This window comes from Antennarius striatus, chromosome 4, assembly GCF_040054535.1.
Source record: "Antennarius striatus isolate MH-2024 chromosome 4, ASM4005453v1, whole genome shotgun sequence".
NCBI lineage: Eukaryota > Metazoa > Chordata > Actinopteri > Lophiiformes > Antennariidae > Antennarius > Antennarius striatus.
The window spans coordinates 14,148,757-14,171,693 of record NC_090779.1 but is presented as its reverse complement, the minus strand read 5'-3'; the positions used below and the strand labels follow the sequence as shown (position 1 = coordinate 14,171,693).

The 22,937-nt window shown below is 40.9% G+C and overlaps 1 protein-coding gene across 1 annotated transcript in view; it reads left to right on the top strand.

Moving 5' to 3' along the window:
- LOC137593782 (zinc finger protein 469) overlaps positions 1-21,467 on the top strand; it is a 40,427-nt gene extending 18,960 nt beyond the window's left edge. Inside the window, exon 2 of the mRNA XM_068312774.1 lies at positions 8,502-21,467. Within this exon, the coding sequence (XP_068168875.1) occupies positions 8,695-20,424 (11,730 nt within the window). The 5' untranslated portion in view covers positions 8,502-8,694 and the 3' untranslated portion in view covers positions 20,425-21,467. The remainder of the gene's footprint in view (positions 1-8,501) is intronic.
- The last annotated feature ends 1,470 nt before the right edge of the window (positions 21,468-22,937 follow it).

Here is a 22,937-nt window from a genome sequence, read left to right as displayed (position 1 = left end):
TGCCAGCCAACACACAACAGGGAGAACAAAGAATCCAATGCAGTCTTCCACCATAAAGATAATAAAACCAAACACATGAGAAACATGCTTGACTTCAGTCACATCCTGCTGTTCAATGATTATTTATATTTCTGAATACCATGTCATATGGAAAACGAATGAATGAATACCGTGTCATACATTGACATAGACTATTTATGGAAGCTTGAAGCTCGTAATTAGGTCATTTGAATGTTTCCTTGGACTATTTCAAGGAAGGAGGGATTTGGATCATGCACTGTGCCTGGAATTCCCTCTTTACCATTAGCTGGCAGTCTATCTTGGTGCACACTATAAAAAATAGAGAAAAATATTACTCACATGAGTTTTTTCCTTGGTATCCTTTCCATCCGTCTCTTACCATGTAGTATGCACCAGAGACTTGCTGGAGTGGTAAGTTACTGACGCAAGACACTTACCTGTAAATATTCTCAGCCAAATACCTTATTCTTTGTGTTAGCTGTGTTGCTTCGAGCATTAAACCATGACTGTCAATCATGCACTTCCTCCACTAACATTCATTCTAAACCTTCTACAAATGTTTCCTCCCTGCAACAAACCTCACCTGCCCCCCAATTCCTTGGACGGCATACCAAACTAAGAAGACCTGCTGTCATGTTCCTCTAGGTCTGAAAATGAAATAAAGAAAGCAAACTGAAGGTAAAAGGTAAAGGGTGATAGATCTGGTATTGTGGTTTCAAACTAAGGCATTTAAGAAGGTGGAGGTTTACTGATGATGGTTTTGGGTCCTATTTTTTCCCCTTCTCTGTTTCATTATTTAACTGAACCTCTCATACAATAATACATCTATATATTACCTGAAGGCAAATCTCAAAGAAATGAATCACGTCCTGTCACAAACCCGCTCATTTTTTGTGCTAAATATTTTGTGTGCTTGCCTGTAACCCCAGTAAAACTGTTTTAAATTTGAGTGAAGTGCTTCGTCCACTTGTGCTTGGAAAAGAAACATTATACACACCACTCTATAAAAACCAACTACCAGAGAGCCAGTCACAGAATATATGCTGAAATTACACATGGAAGTCCTTGAACCCTTTTATGGCAGCACAACCACACTCAAAGTGATGCACAGATATGTAATTACACTATATTGAATCCGCAAATGTCACACAACTGGACATAGTCTCCTCTCCTAATTAAAAACATGTACTTCAACCCCAATTTCATTCATGGATAATGTCTATGTGTCTGCCGATGATGTTGCTCACAAGAAAACAGTATTTAATGAGCATTGCTAAATTTAATTTACACAACCTACTTTGTTAAGGTTTAAGGAAAGCCCCTTCCAGGGTCACGTGTTGGAACTTGACTGTTGGTCAGGTTGTCTGGATAAATATGCAAAGAACCCTTCTAATTGTTACAAGAAAAGGTCTCACCCAGAGGTAAAAGTTTAAGACTGAACTGTCCTCACACTAACTGAGCCTGAGGGTTTAACCCTCAGGCTCAGTTTAATTTACTACCCTTTCAAGTCATTGAGGACAAAAATGTTCAAATGTCATTCAAGAAGCAAAAAGCCCATCACTCATTTTCTTAAACATTTGAAATCACAAGGTGCCACTCAAGATGCTCTGATTTAGCCCTAAAGCACTCAGTCACCACAATTTGAACAAGAAACAAATCTAACTAGTTTATTTACTTTAACTCAGTTTGAATTTACATTTTTGTACTGTACTTACAGATTATTTATTTCACAAGAAATGTCTATTTCTTCATGCATTTAGCACTTTTGCAGAAGAACATTTACTGACTGCTCTAAATAGCCTTAGGTTGCTTGTACCAATCATTCTTAGGCTTTTATGGTGCTCCACCTTTATGCATACCTTATAGAGGTCTATGTATTGGTGAATGGTATATGGACTTAATGATACAAGGACAAAGTTACCTTCAGGTCTAACCACCAGTCTAGGCTTGTTTGGTGAGTTTTTTTCTCTGAGTCATTAGAAAAAGGGTGACAGGTCAGTAAGAAACCCTCCTCAGGCCGGAGGTTATAACTCCATTTTTGTGGGTCCTTCCTCCTCTCTGTGCTTTTACTCACAGAATAAGTTAGTATGACTGAACTCCTCTCACTGCCTCCAGGTTGCTTCTGGTAGAGGATATGAATGTTTTGGGGGTGGCAGTAAGTCAGTCCGCTGGGTCTTGGGACTGGGAACGGGAGGTTAGGTTCAGGGCCCATGTGGACCAATTTCTCCACTACCAGTTCACCTTCAGAGCACTGCAGAGGAGCCCTTGAGCAGGGCACCATCCCCTTTATGAGTTTCTCATTGGGGCGCACCATTAAGGAGTTGCCCACAGCCTTACCTCTCATTTGCATGCTTACAGGCCCCTTGTGTGTGTGTGTGTGTGTGTGTGTGTGTGTGTGTGTGTGTACACACACACACACACACACACACACACACACACACACACACACACATATATATATATATATATATATATATATATATATACTGTATATATATATACTGTATATATATACTGTATATATATACTGTATATATATATACTGTATATGTGTGTGTCTGATGAGAACTAATACTACAGTGGACAAATAATTTTCCCTAAGAGGAAGTAATAAAGTTGACTTCTTCCTTTCTTTCTATTGGAGCCCTCCAAAGATAGACCGATGGACAGATGGAAGAAAAGATTTTCACTTTTTGTTTTTTGTTTGTTTTTGTTTTTTGTTAGGCTGGTTCATTTCTCTTCAGGATTTTGGAGCACAATTAAGCAAGAGATTTATGATTTCCTTGTTGTGTGTGGCAGAAGTTGTACAAGTTAAGACTGCCATATTTCTTCCCTCATCTCTTGTTTATACGAGTGGGGGGTCCATCGGCATCTAGAATCAGTCATTTCCATCCAGTTTTCAACTAGTGTTCAGTTTTCTAAAGGGTTACGTTCTGTTTAAGAAATCATTTATTGAGTGTCCTTTACCATAAATCTTCTGTTATATGTCTGTTATATTTTTTTAATCAAAAGTAACTGAAATGTTTCATCTCTCAAAAAAGTAGCCTCAGACATGTACAGTAATTAAATTTGAGTTCACAAGGGACAGACATTTGTGGATCTTTGTGCTATGTTTAATAAAGCTTTGCTGATTTTGAAGGGCAACCAAATTCTTTTGCCCAGGCAGAAAAAGGGACAAGCAAATATTGATACGCCAAATAATGGAATGTCAGAAAAAAGTTTGAAAGGATTTTGCCATTAAGGATCACGTTTTCACAGCTACAGGCTTGCTCTCTAACTAATATCCTGTTCTTCTCACTCATGTTTGAAAATCTATCACACTCTTTCCTCTTTTTTTTTCGCATTACCACAAAAGCGATATTCCATTGACTTGCAGGAATAAGGGAAATTGTGTCAAAAGAAGAAAAAATAACCTATAAACATTTTAAAACAAAGATTCCATCATGTTTGTGGAATGCTGTGGTTTGCAATATGGAAACAGACAGAGTCCAGAATCCAGTCTTTAAAAAAATAAATAAAAGAAAAAACTCGTCTGCGAAAGCGGAAAAACATGGGAGGGGGTAAGGGGAGCCTCTGGAATTACACACCAAAGCTCCATAGACACACACACTCCTTCCGTCTTCCCCGCCGAGCAGCTAACCACATTGGGTTAATGGTGGGGTTAGGGGTGGTGGAGGTAGAGAGGCATGAGTATAACAAGCTTCCTTCATTGCTGTGCTTTCTGCTTCATTTGAAGTATTCAACTGTTGGTTTCTTCAGTGTCTCTCATTCTGAAAGCCTCTGACGAAGAATTAATAGCATGGAGGATGACGGATGACCAGTTAAGTCTCCCATCTAAACCAAAATTTAGAAATAAAGTTTGTCAGGGCTCTCTTCACATCATGGGTATCACTCTGTCTCTGTCTCATTCTGTCTCTCTCTCTCTCTCTCTCTCTCTCTCTCTCTCTCTCTCTCTCTCGTCTTCATCTGTCTTTGAAGATGCATACATGCATCGATTTAAAAGCAAATTGCTTGCATATTGGATGTTTCCAAAAATACAGAAGAGTAGGCAGGCGCTCTGACCAAGCATTTGGCGGTGCGCCCCAGTGTGGGCCAAGGCCAGCCCTTCTCGCTGCACATTCCCTCTGCTGGACCGGTTGCTTGGAAGAGGCGTGAGGAAAGCAGGCAGTTTTTCTTCCACCACCTGCTCATCCGCCCTGCATCTGTCTGATTACAAAATCTTCTGGCCTATGCAGAATACTGAACACCCCCATTCCTACTCTCATCCTTTGTCTGATTTTCACACTTTAATGATCTCATCTGTAAACATTTTCCTCCTCCTTTCCTACCCTTTACTTCCTTCTCCATCACTATTGATCTAATCACCCTAAGTCTTCATCCGTCTTCTGTCTTGCAGTTGTCTGTGTGCTGATATTTAAGTTGGTGAACATCTGGAATTGCTGAGCACATTGGAAAAGTCTTCCTAATGCCAGTTATTAATTTAAATGAAGGCATTGTTTTCTGAAGGTTAAGTCTTCATCCAGCTGTTGCCTTTTAAAGATTTATTCCTCTGGAGAGTCATTGTTCCAAGAATCTGTATTCTGTGATATCTTTAAGTAAATGTCCAGTTGCTGAGCTGATAAAATTACCCATCCCTGTGTGATTTCAGTCAGCTTTGGATGTGTTCCGTTTACCGAACTGCAAAAGTGATGGATTGCTCATTGCAAAGAGATACAAAGGTTCCTCTCTTTTGAGTTAACAGATTTTTGGAGATGCAGAGCTCATTTGGTGCTCCGGCCACTTGAAAAACAAAGCCTGCAAAAGCTATTATAAGCTTTGTTGTGACGAGTCATCACAGGTTTTCACAGTTCTACCAGCATATTTTCACTCAAGCCAACTCCACACACATCCTGTGCCAAATGACAGGAAAATGGAAGTGGAATTTTCATTAAGTACCATTTACCTGCTCTCTCAGTGCTGAGGACACACACACAAGCACACTCAAAATCATATGGATGCACAAACACACACAGACACAAACACACACACATACACAAACACACACACACACACACACACACACACACACACACACACACACACACACACACACACACACACACACACACACACACACACATTACCACACACACACAAACAACCATAATTGACTTGTAAAAGTCAATTATGGAACAAAGTTTAGACCAGTCACAGAGGATTTAGTATTAACTTGTGCCTAGTTTTCAATTCTGTCCCCACCATATTGTCTTTATACCTGGTCCAAGTGCAAATGATACTTTTAGAAGCTTTCAACTTAAAGCTGAATGAGCTGTACCAAAGAAATCACCTAATAGACAGAACAATATGCTCTAAGGCTGTTTGTGAAGTAATTCTGACTTGTGCAGAGGAAGTTGGTGAAAGGAGAGAGTTATTGATTTTCTTAGTGATGAAGGGGAAGTGCACGAGGCATATGTTCAGATATAAATGACCTCTTACTGTTTGTAAACTGACAGCTCAGGCTTTGGTGCTACTTCTGTAAGGGTGCTGTGATCCTCATACTGCTCTTTGTGTTGCCGGTAGCATTCATCCTCAGCCTCAAACTTTAGCAGCCAAACCAGGCAAATAGAACTCGGGCTGTGATTTATGATTCTAACTGTTGACTATGCAGAGCTGGATGGAACACTTCCTGGTGGAGATGCTGGCCGGGCCATTCACACCAGTTTCTCCAACCGGTAGCAGAGGTCGCTGCAGACACTCCGGCTTTCAGATTCTGTGGAGCTGTAGGGGAGATGTGATTTTTCACAATCAGCCTAAACTCAGTCAGGTCTCAGCCTCAATGTGCCCTACCAACCTGTTAAATACCTCTGACAGGGTGAGACAAGGAAATACCTGCAGAGAGGCATCCCTCTGGATAAAACTGAAGGGTCATGTTTCACTAATCCATTTCTCATGTATGTATACACATTGGTTCCTGGTCCTTAACAGAAACACAACCTACAACTAGAGTGGTATAGTTCAAACCAATTCATCTGATTTCTCCACAGATCCTGTCCTCTCTGTCTGTGAGAGGGCCACATGTCTCCGATAGTGATCCGTAATACCTCTTTAATGCACCCTGTGGGTCTGTAAAGCAGTCAACACTGACCTAGCTGCACTTTAAAAATGTCCTTCAAAATACTCTCAAATCCTCACTTCAGGCTTTCTTCAAATACCACTTTTCTGAAATGTGATAATACACTGTCTGACCCCAGTGACAGCCCAGGAATTCCAAATAATAAATGTGTTTAAGCAGTAAATTTGTTGTGCTCAAAAGTGCTGATAGACTTTTTAGCTAAATAGCCATCATAAATGGACTAAAAGATTTAATGGCTCAGTAGAAAATGTTCGCTGTGTGCTTGGTGCTAATTGTGTAAGTCACTGAATGACAACCTGTCACAGTGCTCCTTCTTTGGCTCAGGAGGATACTACTTATCGCTGTGGGTATTTATTTTGTACAACTGGGTGAGCTGTTGAATGATGCCAATGATGCAGTGACTAAGTTTTGGATTGAATTTTAAACTTGCATTTATCACATCACACCAAACATTAAGATAATCAGTGTTGTTCTGTCCAGCAGTCGTATCATAGCCTCACTGCTGGAGTGGCCAGATTGGGTTATCACCAAGGGACTGTAGGTGTGCTGGTGTTTTGTTTTCTTTTTTAATTAAAAATAAATAAATTAACAAAAAGCAAAAAAATCCAATTCATAGTAGTTAAACTCACTTAAAAGTGGATGTTTAATCTAAACTCTAACCCTCACCTCACAGTCTTTGTAGGTAAAGAGAATATCAGTACAGCAACGAGGTTCACTAAGGTTCTTAGGCGACAGAAAAAATGTATTTGGCTAACTCTTATTAAATCAATGCATTCCTGTGAGATGGTAATAGGGGCTGAACCCCTGGACTGCTAGAGAGGTATTCCGTCATTCAGGACGGAAACATCTGATCTTAATCTTAAATTGACCCTGAGAGGGCACAACAACAAAACTTCCTAAGAGATTGATGGATGGAGTTTTGGCAGGCTTATTTACTGCCTCTTTGCAGATGGGATATATACATTTGCTTGTACGTGGTAACAGGGCTTTGAATATCCGATATCTGTTATATGACTCTTTTAATGCTCACATTTGTGGGCATATAGTTGCAGTATCTTAGCTTCTAACTTCTACATGACTTTAAATGTGTTGCTCAGAAAAACAGTGCATCCTGCTGGAGGGGTTACAATCTGTCAGCTGGTCAATTATTACCAGATGGAGAGTTTTTAGTCACTTTAGACACAGGCTAGGACTCTTCTACATGACCATGAGAGCACTCTCTAAAACTGTCTAGAATATGTATTGCTCAAGGACACTCAAGGAAGGAGGATGAGAGAAAAAACACAGGCTTGAATCCAAACCCTGTAGCTTAATGGTATTGTTCCCAAACTCTAGACCACCCCGACACTGGTTTTGGTAATAGCCAGGAAAAACAGACAAAAAGATGGAAGTTTGGTCATCAGGCCTAGAAATTAGGTTTTGGTGTTAACTTCTGGTTTCATCTGCTCTGACCTCAAAGCAGACACTGGAAGGCCAAAGTAAACTGGGACCTGAGAACCATATGTCTGGGATGCCTGAGGAAAGGCAAGAAATGCCTGTGTGCCTACAGTTCTCACTTCCTAATGGCTGAATGACTAATCTCTGATATTCCTCCATGATCTAAACCTGTAGCCCTCTGTAGCAGCAGAACACTGTGGCATTGTGTCCCTCCTCTTAAGAAGTCTGTGATTCATTTACTGGCAATGCTTTCTTGGATTCATGTGGAGTATTTTTCACATCCTCAGTAGCAAGCTTCATCATTTTAAAAGCAACTAGGTTTCTTTCTGAGATCGTTTAGATAGAGGATTGTTACGGTAATACAGCCACAATCTACTGTCGATAAGACAAGAATTTGACATTTGTATGAAAGTGCATTTACTTGTTTTCTGTATCGTACTGTTGTCAGAAGTGGAAAAACTCAAGCTTAAGTTGTATCTCTAGGATCTGAAGAACTTGAGTTCAGCAGTGATTAATGACAGCACTAGTGTGAAATGCTGCAATAGTGCTCTCTGCTGGCAGAAACTAGGACATTGTGATTGTGCTGACAATCACCAATGAATTGTGGTTGAATTACTTTCTTCAAAAAGCATAATTCAATAATTATAGTATTATATTTAGTAACAAAAACAATATAATTATTTAATGTGCAAATTTGTCACATTTCTATATTAAATACTTGTGTGTGGGATTAGGCCTTGTTTATTTATTTATTTATTTATTTATTTGTTCATTTATTTATTTATTTATTTATTTATCTACCTATCTATTTATTTATTTATTTATTTATTTATCTAGTTAAAGAATAGATATTTGTTTCTAGTATAATAATGAATAATAATAAATACCAAAGGCTTGTCACCTGATCCTCTCCATTCTCTGTTTCCTATAGGTCTGCTTTTTTTTTTTTGATGCCAGATCAGCAGTTCACAATGAAGGGGAAGAGATGAGCCAACAGCGAGCAGCCCTGTCCCTGCAGCTCCTGCCATTGGACATTTAGTGATTCATGCTACACAGAAAATGATGCCCCTGTCTCCCAGATAGCACTGCTGAGGACCAGGCCTTTACAGCACGCATTGTGCATCATGGCAGGAGAGACTCAGCGAGTTCATGTTGTCGAAGAGCTGGAAGCTGAGTCCAAAGTGCAAGATGAAGGGACGGCAGTGGAAAAGCAGAGCGACACAACCACAAAGGAGTCTTTAGAGCACTTTTCAAACACAGGCACTGAAGCAAGAGCCAGCAGCAGAGGGGCCGAACCTGAAAAACTAGAGAAGGAAAGGGACTGTCCTCAGCAACGTGAAGCAGTCATACGGCCACAGCAGGCAGGGAAAATTGACTTCAGGTCACTGCAGAACCAAACAAAATTTTCCACTGACAGGACTTGGTCGACAGGCAAAGGCTGTCCCCAGTCCCCAAGTGGAAAGGGACGCAGTCGAGAAAAGGGGAAGCGATCAGGAAAGGCAGAGCGTGGCAACCCACAGCAGCTGTACAGACTTACCATTACAAATCCACGCTCCAACCCAACCATTGGAATTGCCTACCCGCAGCAGAAGGTTTCACCGCCCAAGAAGTTGGAGACCAGTCGTGTCCCAGTCTCGGGCAGCTACAGATTCCACATTCCCAGTATGCCAGAGAGAGAGGCTGAATTACAGCATGAAGAGCTCAGCTATAGCCGCTGCTTCCCTGAGGCTTCCCCTAACCTTACCTCCCCAAGTTATACCTCACAGACACTGGTTTCCTCAAGTGGAACATCTTCTCAAACACATCCAACCCTGTCCCAGCAGCAGCCTGCCTCAATGGAGACTACCAGCACACAGCCCAGCAGTCAGTTGATCCTGGCTGACTTTCATCTGAGTGGCTCTAATACATTTCAGTCTCCTGAAAGGACTTTCAATGGTGCTAACTATGGGGTTTCATCCCAAAAATCCACAGCCCTTACAGAGACTAACAAGCCGAGTGCCTTTCTATCTGGTCCATTTCAATATGGATATCATTTTCTGGAAGAATCAACCTCTGATGCTTTCTCCATTGAACAGAACCCCCAATCTCAAGACTTTACAGACTCCTCGCTAGGTTCTGTTCATGTCACCCACAACACTTTTTCCTTTAGTTCTGGAGAAGGGCAAAACATTGCTCAAAATAGTACTCAGTTCAGTAATGAACAGCAGTCAGAAGATAGAAACTCTTATTCTCAACCCCCCCAGTCTCAGTTTATTCAAGGGGTAACATCTTCCATCCAGTGTCCCAGGAATCTAAGCGAGGACTCAGCGAGCAGTGACAGCTCCGGCTTCAGCTCACAACAGTCAGAGCAGGGGAAGACTACCCTGTCTGAGAGCACAGACGTTATTGGACAGGCAGACAGTAGGGATGCAGCCATCACTTCGGGGAGTAAGAGGACCTGTCACCCCAAAGACACAGCTGCCAACCAAAGAACACATATTCAAGGAAGTGTGCATCACGCAAGAACTATTTCACAAAGTTCAGGCTCCCAAATGCACTTTTCCAACAAAACATTTAACAATCTTCCAGTCAATAACATTCGTACAGCCTCAATGCCCTTTGATAAAAACATTAATAATAAGGTTATAAATAGACTGCCACACACATGGGATGGGCCTAATAAGGTATATTTACCAGCTGATCAAAACACAATCCAATATACTGAAATGAATGATAAATTTCATTTTCAGAAGCAGTCAACAGCTGACCAAAGGTCAGATTCATCTAAAAATAGCAGGGTGTCCTGGCAGCAGATACGGCCACCCTCTGCCATGCCGATGCAAAACAGACTCCAGTTATCAAGGCAAATATGCAGTCAGAAATTGGCTTATATGGTTTCTACCCCTGACTGGCAGGATGATAGCAAGTCACAAAAACATGGCCCCCTGAAAACCCCCACCTCATTTCAGAACAGTAGAACTAGTGATGGGTTTTCAAGCCAAAGACAAGACACTTTAAAACATAGCAATAATACAGTCTCAACTTTTAAAGTAGAGATGAGCCACGCACAAGTATGTGAGTCTAAAAATAAGGCGGTATATTTTGGACTCAACCAGCCCCTTCCGGCAGCATCAAGAAACTATAGCTATCCTCCATTACAAGTACCTCCTATGGGACTTTTGATGGTGTCACCTTATGAATCTCCGTTGCCCTCACCAGTTCATAACCCTGCATCGAGTAGTACCTGCTCCTCCCTCTCCCCAGCATCCACAAGCCCAGTTAACCTAAGTTCAGAGGACAGTCAGATGTCAAAGTCGGCAACAACTCATGCATTTTACCCCCAGGCCCAAGCTAAAACACATATACCATCAGATCACCTGAGCTCTCATCCTCACCAGTTTCATTCTGATGCAGGAAGAAGCCTTTCTTACACACCAGAAAGACCGAAAGAAGAAATGATGAGCTACCTGCAGAACAACACACATCCAAAGTCTTCTATGAATGGAAACAAAGGTTATATGGACAGTTTTGGAGTGGAGCATCAGCAGCCACCTCCACCATACTCCGCTCATCAGCTTTTGGCAACCTCACTAGCCACAGCAAATCTTGACCAATTAGATGTGCTTCTGACATGCAAGCAATGCGATCAGAATTTCAACAATCTGGGCTCATTTCTTGGCCATAAGCAATATTGTACTCAGCATACATTTCAGCAAAATGACTTCAAAGACATATCAAAGATGGAGGACAGCAGAAAGTTTCAAATGGAATCAACAAAAATAGTTTCGTCTGTATCAAATGTTTCAATGTCAAGATGCCCATCTGATCCCCACCTATCTCTTCTGGGTCTCAATAAAAATGGAGACTTAATATCTGACAGTGAAACAAAGGGAGATACTAAGGATGATCCAATGAAACTCAACCTATTCTCTACTTCTGGTAACCTCCCTGTCCCGCTCCCTGAGCTGGAATTGGAGGATGCCAAGTTAGATAGCCTAATCACAGAAGCATTGAATGGATATCAGTCAGATAATGCAGAGATTGACAGTAGCTTTATTGATGCATTTGCTGACGATGATCTCACTACCATTAAAGCAACATCAAACAAACAATGTCTGAAAACCAAAGAACCCCTGGGTTTTGAGACCAAGAGTAAAAAATCAGCAGATGATGATGGGTCTCTCCCACAGGGAAAGTATTTTTATGACTCTGATGTTGAGAATCCTGAAACAGATAAACAGTACGCAGAAAGCAAACTTGAGAAAATACCTCTGAAATTAAAGCAAGATGAGAAAATTAGCATAAAAAAGGAAGTCACCCACAAAAATTCAAAAATTTCCTCAAGAGAAAAGACAAAGGAACAAGACATCAAAGAAAAAGAGCCAAGAAAACTGTGCAAGACTGAGGATAGAAACACAAATACACGAAGGTTTCTCTTATCCAGCAAGTTTTCTGAGCGCTGTGGTCTTAAAAGCTTTCAGGACAGCTCAGCCATACGAGGCTCCTTGGCCTTGCAGACCTCCACATCTCCAACCTCAAGAACAGCAGTGAAAGAGAGCAAGAGAAAGAGCACTGGAGGGGGCACCTGGAGCAAAGAACTTATTCACAAAATAGTGCAACAGAAAAATAAGCTCCATAAACTCCATGTTAAAGGTACCAAAAACCTCCAATTTTCCTTAGTGATGGAGAGACTGACTCCCACTGTACAAAATCCTGCATTTGGAGAATATGACTATGTCTCAGATTCTGATGACGAATGTGAGCCTGTGAAGATAGCAAGTCAAGGTCGACTAAATCAAAGCAGTAGGTGTAAATACACTTACACTAAAGAGTGCAAATGGAGAGCAAGGAGTGAGAGGGACCAAGCAGCATGGAGACATGAGTCAAAGGAGTGTTTTGAGGTGAAAAGAAGCGAGGAGGTCTCTCTCTCTCCAGAGAAACATGGTTGTCACCAGAGGCTCAGGAGGAGGGGTAGCAGGTCATCCACAAGCAGTGAACTCAGTACATCTGTGAGTGTTTCAAGCGAGAGCATCAACAGCCCAAAAAGCACTGACTGCACTGACTCAGACTGTGAGAAGAAGACGGACATCAAAAAGAAAGCGTCTCCAGAACATAAATCCTGTGAAAGGTACTCTCCACAGAAACTATGTAAAGAGTCCAACACACTAGCACTGACACTGACTAAATCTGTCAAAAAATACAATAATGGCAAACCCGTTCTTTCTGATAACAAAGACACCACAGATAATGCAAAGAAGAACAAGTCAAATTCAGAAGTTACTGATCCAATGACATCCTCACCAAAAGTAAAAGAAACAAACAAGAATTTTGAAAAAAGCAGGACTTCTCAAACAAAATCAATTGAGAAGTTAGTGTCTCCAAGAAACGTTATTGGCCCAACAGTTAATTTGGACAGAAGCACCCTAACGAGAACAGACAATCTGTGCCCCAAAGTAGAGCCAACACAAAGTAGCAGTCAAGACAAAAAACCACTACAGCTTGATTCACATTTTTCCACCACCAAACGAGAGCCTGATGTCTTTCTTGACACAAACACAGAGAGCAGGAGAAGTGAGGGGCCCCAAGACAAACAGCCAGATTTATCAGAGAGTAACGTGCTTGAAAAACAGAGTGCCTGCTTGTTGAAAGAGCCTATTACCTTAGTCAGTGACCTAGACCCTCACAAGCCTGCATCTCTTTGCACCTCATTGATGGATGACGTTTGCCTTACCCCAACTGAAAGCCAAGGCTCATTGATACAAAAAGACACACTTCACCTCATGCCCTACCCCCTGGATCAGGAACAGGGGCTCATGAAATCCCCACTTTCTTTTGACACCTCATCAATGTTTGGGGACCTCACAGGATTTGACAACGGACTTTACGCTGATATGTCAATTCAGAAAGGTTTCCATTCAATAGAACATACAGCTGATAAAAAGGAAGATTTTGTATCATCCTTCTCTCCTTATCTAGAGCAAAGAGACTGGAGCCTCATGGTCAGCCCTGTGCTACCGGAGGAAGTTTCTCAGTACAAAGGAAACTCTGAGAAATCTAATGAAAAGAAATCAGATTACAGTCACATTCCTTTGTCTCTACCAGAAAAAATAATTGACTATAGTGCAAACCTTGACAGCTGTGCATCAGAAGATGAGCTAGAGATAAAAAGAATAGTTAATGAGCTTGAAAACCAGCTGCAGACAACTAAGATGGAAAGTCCACCTTTAGTAGTTCAGGATGTCCCTAAGGAGCTGAAAATGAGAAAATTTTCACCTTTACATTTGAGTGATGACTCAGGGAATGGAGACTCTGGTCTGGATATGAAATGCCCCGTGCAAACCATAGTTTTACCAGTGACGGGTTTGGTCTCTGAGTCTTTCACCGAACCTTGGTCCAGTCCATTTCGGTTTGAACTTATGAGTGGAAACCACAGTCCCTGCACTCCAATTCAAAATGAGCAAAGAGAACTTGAACATTTCACCAAAAAAGAAGATGATTCATCAAATTGTACCACAGCCTCACATATAAACTACCCAGAGCTCAACAATGACCAGAAATCCGAGGAGAGAAGCAGTGAAAAAGAGTCTCCTGCAGGAACAAAGGAAGATATATTAGAACAGAAGACATACGCAGAAAGCCTCATGAAAAGCCTAGAGGTAATATCAGACTCAATATACAAAAAGGAAACCATTATACCAGAACACAAGGAGCCAAATGTCACTTCTCTCATGAGTCAACGACATCAAGAAATTGAATGTCAGGCAACAGTTGCAGTCGAGAGAGAAAATCATAGTGAAAAGGAAGCAATTACTCGGAAAGAGAATAAATTATCACCTCCAAATATCAATGAGCGGAACGATAGTATGGAATTCAGTCTGAACGTGTCTAACGACATTGACCACATAGTTGATGGAAACCATCCAATTTCATCCCTGCCAAGTGAGCCCGTGGAAAGTAATGGTTGTAAATCTGAGAATAACCTTAGATCAGAGGACAATATCACTGAAAATGGTTATTTGATTGAGACTGCCCACTTCTCAAGTGTGGCTATCAATGATCTAGATGGAGTTGAGAAATCCAGTGTGATTTGCAATGCAGCAGGGAATTTGAGTCAGGTTTTTAATGATCATAGTGTCTGTCCAGAACATTTGACCACCATTGTTTATGAGAAATCAGAAATAATGAATGGAATAACAGGTCAATCTGTTGGCTGTTCTTCATCCCCAACTCTACCAGTTAATACCAATCTAGATACAAGCGGGAAAGTTCAGAATGTGATTAAAGATGCACTTGAAGAGCAATCCACACCACCGAATGGTGGTCATTTGAAATTGGAGTATACAAATGGTATAAAAACAGAAATAGTAGTTGAAAAGGCAGAGAAAGGACCTTTAATTCAAGTGTCTCCCTCAAAAGACTGCAGTCCAACAACAGATATGTCAGTGGAAATCCCAGACAAACCCTGCAGTCCAATACTAGAAGAAACTAACACAGACAGTATGAGCCACTGCTCACCTATGCAAGACACAGAATCCATTAGTGGACGAAGTAATCTATTGATTCTTTCACAGTCTGAGGGCATTATTGACAGTGACTCATGTAAAATTACCACCTTTGACACCATTCACAAACAAGAAGAGATTTTGAATGTTCAAGACATTAAGGATCTTCCTGTTGATTTTATGGCAAGTCACCAAAACTCACCATGCAGAGAAGAGGTGGAAGAAAGTAATTCTGTTGTGATGCACACTGCCCCACCAACAAGTCCTCTTTTATCAACATCTCCTGTAACACCGATACAGAAATGGGATATACAAGATTCACATCAGTCACAAAGTAAATTTAACAAACCGTTAGTTAACCAAAGCTCAGTTCAAAATGAAAACTGCCCCATAAGCAAAGGAGAAAATGGCAATGTCAACAAAGCTTTAAACACTGATGGAGGACAGAGTACGGCAGCCATAATGGAGTATTCTTTGATAAACCCACCCCCCCTTGACTTAGGAATCATTGAATGTAAAATGTCAAACTCTGAAACCACCATTCCTTCTCCACTGCCAGTGACCAAGTCATCAGAACCGCCAGAAGTATCAGATGTTTTTGAAAAAAGAGATCTGATGTTTGATTTCAAGCTCAGTCCTCTCAACTACAACAGCATCTCAGATGAACCTCCACAACTCAGCCAATATGACTACATACCACTTGTACCAACTAGTAATCCTGAGGAGAACGTGGACCTCAAACAACCCAGAGAGGGCTGTGGACCATGTGACGTGAGTGTGAACCCCGGACTTATTTTTAATAATTCTGAAACAGAGACAGAGAGAATGGTAACACTGAATTCAGACCCTGTAGCTGAGCTGAGTTTGTCAGATGAAGCATTGGACCTTCAGCCGAGTATGAAATTTAATTGTTTTCCATTGAGTCTTAAAAACCAAAGCCAGATTTCCACCACTGATAATGTAAAATCAGACGTGGAGGTACGCTGTGATTCCTTTGGCCCCGCTGAACATTCAAACAGCCATTCAGACCTGTTAAAGAATGTTCAGTCAGAAATTTTAGATTCTTACAAGGCTGGTGGTGAGGATGGTACACTTAAAAACAAGGCACTTATCATCTGTGAAAATGGACAAATGACTCTCTCACCGATCTCAGCAGAGAAAAATCCAACAACAGAGACTTACCAGTGTTCATCAACACTCCAGGTGCAGGAGGAAATATCCTCAAAAAAGACACGAAACAGTGCTCAACAGGGTAAGGTGCTCTGTGAAATTTGTCTCATGTGTTTCCGGACTGTACCAGGGTTAAAGAGACATAAGGCCATGAAACATTTGGTCAGAACTGATAAACACATTGAACTGCAGAGGACATCAAATAATCAAATGCTTATTTATGAAGCCCCAAAGCCCACTGATAAAGAACCCAAAGATGATTTCCACACCTCGAACCCAACGAGAATGGAAGAGCTCCCTGACACAGATATTTCTTTAGCATCCAAGGACACTGAATCAGTTGTGGAGGAAATGGCAGCTGAGTCAAGTACAGTGGCAGCCAATGAAATAGAAAGTCAAAACTCTCAGCTGTCAGTAAAAGCAAAGAAATACAGCAAAGCTGGAAAGAACAAAAACAATGATGTAAATGTAAAAGCTAACCCTTTTTGTGATGAGTTTCTGAATTTATTAAAAACAGACCTACTTCAAGCTATAACTTCTGAATTCAAAAGCAATGGACAACAAGTGTGCAGCAAATCTCCTGACAACCAGGTGGAAGTCAATGATAGAATTGCTGCTGGAGAATTACTCCCTGACAAAGTTACTTCTGCCTTTGACAGTATACCCCAATCTCCACCACAAGACATAAATCAAACCACTAATACCATAGTTACTTACTGTACAAGCATTAAAGATATGGCAAATGAGGATGTATGCACAAACCATGATGCAAAAAGTACCATATCCAAATGCAAGGATGTTATCAAAGAATGTAATGACTCCAGAAAGACTCTGTGTGCTGTAGAAGAACTGTGTGAACAGAAAGCGTCTGATGAGAGCCTTGCTCAAGAAATTCTCAGAAAGGTGGCAGTTGAGGTAAAATGTGAGAAAAACAACGACCCCTCAGATGATGCACGTCCTGTAAACTCTTCAACTCTCAGTCCTCCTGAATTAAGCCCTGAGCTGAAGGCCTTAATTGACGATGACACCACATTCTCACAGCTGTTCCCCAGAGATGAAGAAGCAAAAAGGAAAAAGTGCCCAAGGGTATACAGCAAGAGGAATAAAAGACAGAAGGTATCATCAAATTCAAATGGGGACTGCCCATCCTCAGAAAGCTTCATGCAAATTAAAGACGAGAGCGTGAAAATCCAGGCAGAGCATACATTCACTGGAAATCAGACAAATCCCTGTGAATATAAGACAATATCTATTGACGATGCCATCATGTTGAATATGTGCCACGATAGCGCGTTAAAGGCTGACGTTAAACAAAGAGATCAGCAGGATGTTCATGAGAATATTACAGAGCTTGGCAGCAGTGTCTTGAATTCTCTTGAAAGCACGACTGATGCATCTACGGTTAAACAGAGTGAATCCAGCAGCTTTGATGACACTGATGCAACAGTGACTTCTGACCCCAGCCATTGCAAAACAGAAGTGTCTACCCCCTGCCCTTTGCTACTGCCCTCTGTTTCCTACACTGCAGAGCCAAGTCTCACTGAGAGTGCCCAAACCTTCCACAGCATTGATATCCAAAATATCAACACCACATTTCAACTTCCTGAGATCCAGTTCTTTGACTCTTATAAAGAAGTCTCTCTGGCTTGTCCTGTTGCAACTGCTGATAAGGTGATCAGAGATGATGAAAAGTCTAAAACAACGGAGCCGCGAGGCAGGAAACGCCAAGATGGTCGAATGAAGGTCAAAGACAAGCAGTACAAGTGCAAAGTGTGCTTCACTTGGTTTCTCACCCTCGGTGAACTGAACTTTCACAAACTCTCCCACAACCCTTCTCCACCTCCAACCTGCTATATGTGTGTGCAGCGTAAGTTTAGCTCCAGGGAGCAACTGAGAGACCATCTGAGAGAGAAGCACACCAAGAACAAGACAGGCATCTGGACCTGTGGAATGTGTTTGAAAGAAATATCAGATGTATGGATGTACAATGAACATTTACGAGAACATGCTACTCAATTTGCCCGGAAGGGTCAGACACAAAGCTCCATGCTAGGTATTCCAGGCAGCCTCATGCAGGAGACAGCTGTAAAGAATTTCATCACCTCAATCATGCAGCACCGCTCGAGCAAAACCAACAGAGAATCTGGCAAAGTCACTAAAGAACAGGAGAAAGCTGTTGCTGCTAGCGGCGTGATAGGAGAGGAGACAACTTCAGACGTGGCAGAACCAAAAGTTCACAAAACTAAAAGCAAAGTTGGAGCTGCTGGAAAGCAGACCACATTAACACCACTTGAGATCCTCCGCAAAACAGAGACTCACAAAAGTGTGGAGATGCATCCCAACTGTAAAGACCCCTCAAGAGATTGCCATCACTGTGGAAAGCAGTTCCCCAAACCATTCAAACTTCAAAGACATTTAGTGGTTCACAATTTAGAGAAGATATTCCTGTGCCACAAATGCCCCGTGTCTTATCAGGAGGCCCAAGAGCTTAGAGGCCATCTGAAGAGAGCACATGAGGAGGTGGACGAGCTGGATTCAAAACACACTACCCTTTACACATGCGAGCTGTGTGCCGATGTCATGCATGTGATTAAAAAATCCTTCATCTGCAGCACCTGTAACTACACTTTCTCAAAAAAGGAGCAGTTTGATCGGCACATGGAAAAGCACCTTTCAGAAGGGAACAAGATTTTCAAATTCCGAGGTGTTCTCAGACCTGTCAAAGCGTCATCGTCCAAAGAAGATGAATGTGATTTGCCTGCAACTAAGAAGAGAAGAATTCTGTCTGACAGTCAGCAGGAGAACAGCTCAGACAGTGGCATTGCCAGCGTAAGCTCGCTGTGCTTAAATCACAACTCTGAAACACAGTATTCAAAACCCTCCATGTCTACAGCAGAGGACTCCACTCAAACCATTACAAATGAATGCCACAGTGACACAAACAGCGCAAATGTGAAGACTGAGGATATCACTGAGGACTACTCGGAACTACTTGTGGAGCTGGAGAAATGTATTGAAATGCGCTCCGCAGAGTCTGCTACACCCAAGGAAGAGGAAATTGATCCAACCACTTCAGCTGTTTTTGATAAAGAGAGTAATGGAAAATCAATTACTGAACAGTGTGATGTGAAGAAGGAGAATGAGTCAGTCTGCATTAGAGCAAAATCAAATGTATGGTCAGTGTCTAAAGAGAGTAGTTGTGAGGGGGAGGACATTGAAAAAGATGATAAAAAGCTGAAAGGTTCCGTTGAAGGTGACTCCACTGAGACTGAAGAACACACAGATTCACTACCACCTTCTGAGGCGTTTGTCATTTTAGAAGAAGATCCAATCACATCCAAGACACCTGAATCAGCAAAGCATGAATTAGCTACTGATGCGGTGGATCAGCAGAGGGTTGATGAGAAGTGGCATCAGATGTCAAAAGATTCTCAGAATGACAGCATACAGCAGACTTTATGTAATGGTGTTGAGCAGGAAAGTGACAGTCAGGTGAAAGAAAAAGCTTCCCTAGTCAAAACAGCTGACAGCGCTAAAAATAGCACAGGTACATGCAGCACAAAGACCACAGAACACACAACAGTCCTCCAGTCAAAGATTTCCCTCAATGCTTCAGCCTCAAGTGAGGATAAAGAATCTGTAAGACCACAGAAGAAGAGAAAAGACATGAAATCCACCCCCGGCCTGCAAAGACTTTCCTCTCCGGCCACGCAAGAGAACTTTGGAGTTGAGTCACTGGCCAAAAAGAAATTTCGCCCCAACAAGTGTGCAAAGCAATCTTTGAAAATAAAGTCAGACGAATCCAATGACTATCCCGTATTGTCCTCTGTAAGGGATGACGTCGTCAGCAACAAAATCGTTTCCAAGAGCAAAACTTCCAACATGGGTCTGCAATTAAAAAGAAGCTTGCTCGATGGCTGTGCACAAAAGAAAGCTGAGACTGTGACTCCTTTTAATGTTGATTTTAAAGCCAAAAAGGGACCTCTGGGACGGCCTCTGCATCCCCCGATTTCTAAAGTCTCTTCAGTTCCCATGAACAATTCTTTGAATAAATCAAGGCCAAAGATGGGCGTCAGGTCAATGGAGAGCCATTCCTACCGGACAGCTGAGTCACAGAACCACCTCCTAAGCCAGCTGTTTGGACAGAAACTCACAAGCTTCAAGATTCCTTTAAGGAAGGACACATCAGAATCTATTAACTGAGTAGGGCGTGATGTATCTGTGAATAAGGGACTGTAAATTTCAAAGTTATAAATGTTTAAGACAAATTATTACAGTGAATAAGATTGCACAGCTGTTTTCTGTGAAATGTTATCTTTAAATTCTTACCTAGTCACTTTATGTCTTCTTTGTACATGTGTTATTATTACACAAATGTGAGGACGAAGAGCAGATATGAATCAAAAAAATTATGCTAATTGGGGGAAAAAACTTCTACTTTTCCTTTGTTGGATATTATCTGTCTCAGAGATTTTATTTCATTATGCAAGAGGAAAGAAAAAAAGGAATACTTGAAAATGCAGAAAATGTTTTCCTCTTAGAAATACCTGTTCATTACATTCATCCTGACAGTTAAAGTTTTTCTGCAAAAGGACCAAATGATATCATAACTGATGTGGACTGTTGTCTGTGCACCTTTGGACAATTCCTACTTATTAATTTTCTATTAACTTTACTGTACTGCATTGACATTCATCATATTAGCCTTTTGTATAAATATTACCTGGTGCTACATTATGTTTTATTGTAATGTGAAAGCCAATGTCCTGAGAAGGGAACATGAGATCTGTAGCAGTTAAAGTGCATTCATGCAACTGTTTTTACTTGTTCTCTGTAGCTTATTAAAGTAATTCATCTACGTACTTTGGTACGCTGATAGAAGATTCGAACGCTGGAGTATACAAGGACAACACAGTCCCAAGACCTGTATTTTGAGTTTTTCCCATGCACTGATAATAACACACACAGATAACAAACTCAATCATTGTGTCTGTAACTCCAATTGTTTAATTATGAATGCTATTTACTAAGACAACAAAGGTGCTTTATCTTGTTTATATTGTACGTATCTTATATTGTATTATATTGTAGGTAGAACATTGTTTGGTGTAATGCTTCATGTCAAAGTTTTATTTTAATAATGTGCAAAAGAAATCAGAGTGAGAAGAAATGGAAATGCAGTGCCTCTTGCAAGTTGTAAAGTGGTTCACTAAGTGCCTCTTTTATAGTTGGTTATTAAAGATCTCTATTGGTTTCTCCTTGCTCCGTTCTTCCTTTGTTCGTGACACGTTTTGCAAATGTTCCAACATCCATTCCTGCGGACTGCAGCTGTCATCACATGCATCAAGCATGTGCCTGGAGCCAAAAGCAGGTGCATACACAACAAAGTCTGACATTGTTTTGCCTTCAGATCAGCAATGCACTGAGCTCACTCTTCATATAACAGACGAGCATAAATGTATCTTTACTAGAAGGTAGCGTTGAGCAGGAGACAGTTACATTTATCCATCCATATGTTAATCTCCGGGGATGCCGTCGAGCAGGCAGCAAGGAGCGCTCAGTTCTGTCGTGCTTCTGTCATGTTGCTCTCTCACCACGTGTAAAATGGCTTCTGTTCCTACACGAACACTTTTCATCATCACATAGGAATAAAAAGCCATAGTGCACAGTGGCATAAATGTAGAAACACACAGTATGGAGGAATGAAGCCCTGAGAAAAAGAGATATAACGAAAGCTAGGAGGATGATAGATTTGGGTAGAGAGTAAAAGTCGAAAGGGAAGAGAGAAAGAAATAATTTGTCAATAACTGAAGCTAAAAAATTCTGTCATAAATTTAAAAAAGAAAGATTATCCTAGTAGCTGTGAAATTAAGACTTCTTGAAAAAGAGCAAACATCAACAAAGTTTTCTGTTCATTATGAACACAATTTCACTCAGTTTCAGATCAAGCATCTGCAATGCTTTGCATATACTGACAGAATATTTTAACATGTACTATTAATCAGATTGTGATTGTTTTTTATTATGTATGTTACATGGTCAGCTATCTGTTATATTTAGAGATATTCAATTTTATATATATCAATTTTAGCAGACTTCCTCAAGAATCAAGATACTTGTTTTTGGTGAACAGTTAGTATTTACCAGTAAGTTTGCTTTTGTTTCCTCTATTATCTAGTGGCCTTTGTATACAAATCAAATTAATGAAAAGCTGTCTATTTATTTTCAAGGACTGCAGAGACTTCTACAATAAGATAATTTGTCAGCTATTAGAGTAATTTTTTTTAATTTAATTAAATTATAGTCCCAACAAAGAGCTAAATGTCTGTGTTTATGGGTCTGTTATGTAACTGAAAAAAATACTCAATATCTTTCAGGGTACTGATTCATGCAGTCCTGGAGGTCCTTCTGTGCCTTTATTGCAAATAATTAGGTTAACATTTGTTAACCTGAAACTACCTCAACCATTGAGACACTTTATGTAGCTGTCATCTGACATGTTGTTAAATACCTGGTGTTGTAATTTTTAGTCTGAAGGGCTCACTTGAAAATAAAACTAGAAAATTGGACAGTCACAGACTGCAACATCCCGCGACACCCCTGAATTCAAAATTTTACCCTGACCTACTTTCATAGGTCAGGTTCATTTAATAAAAGACCCATGATCCAACATGTAACTGGTCCATTCTATTTGTCATGAGGTTTCTATTTGTCAG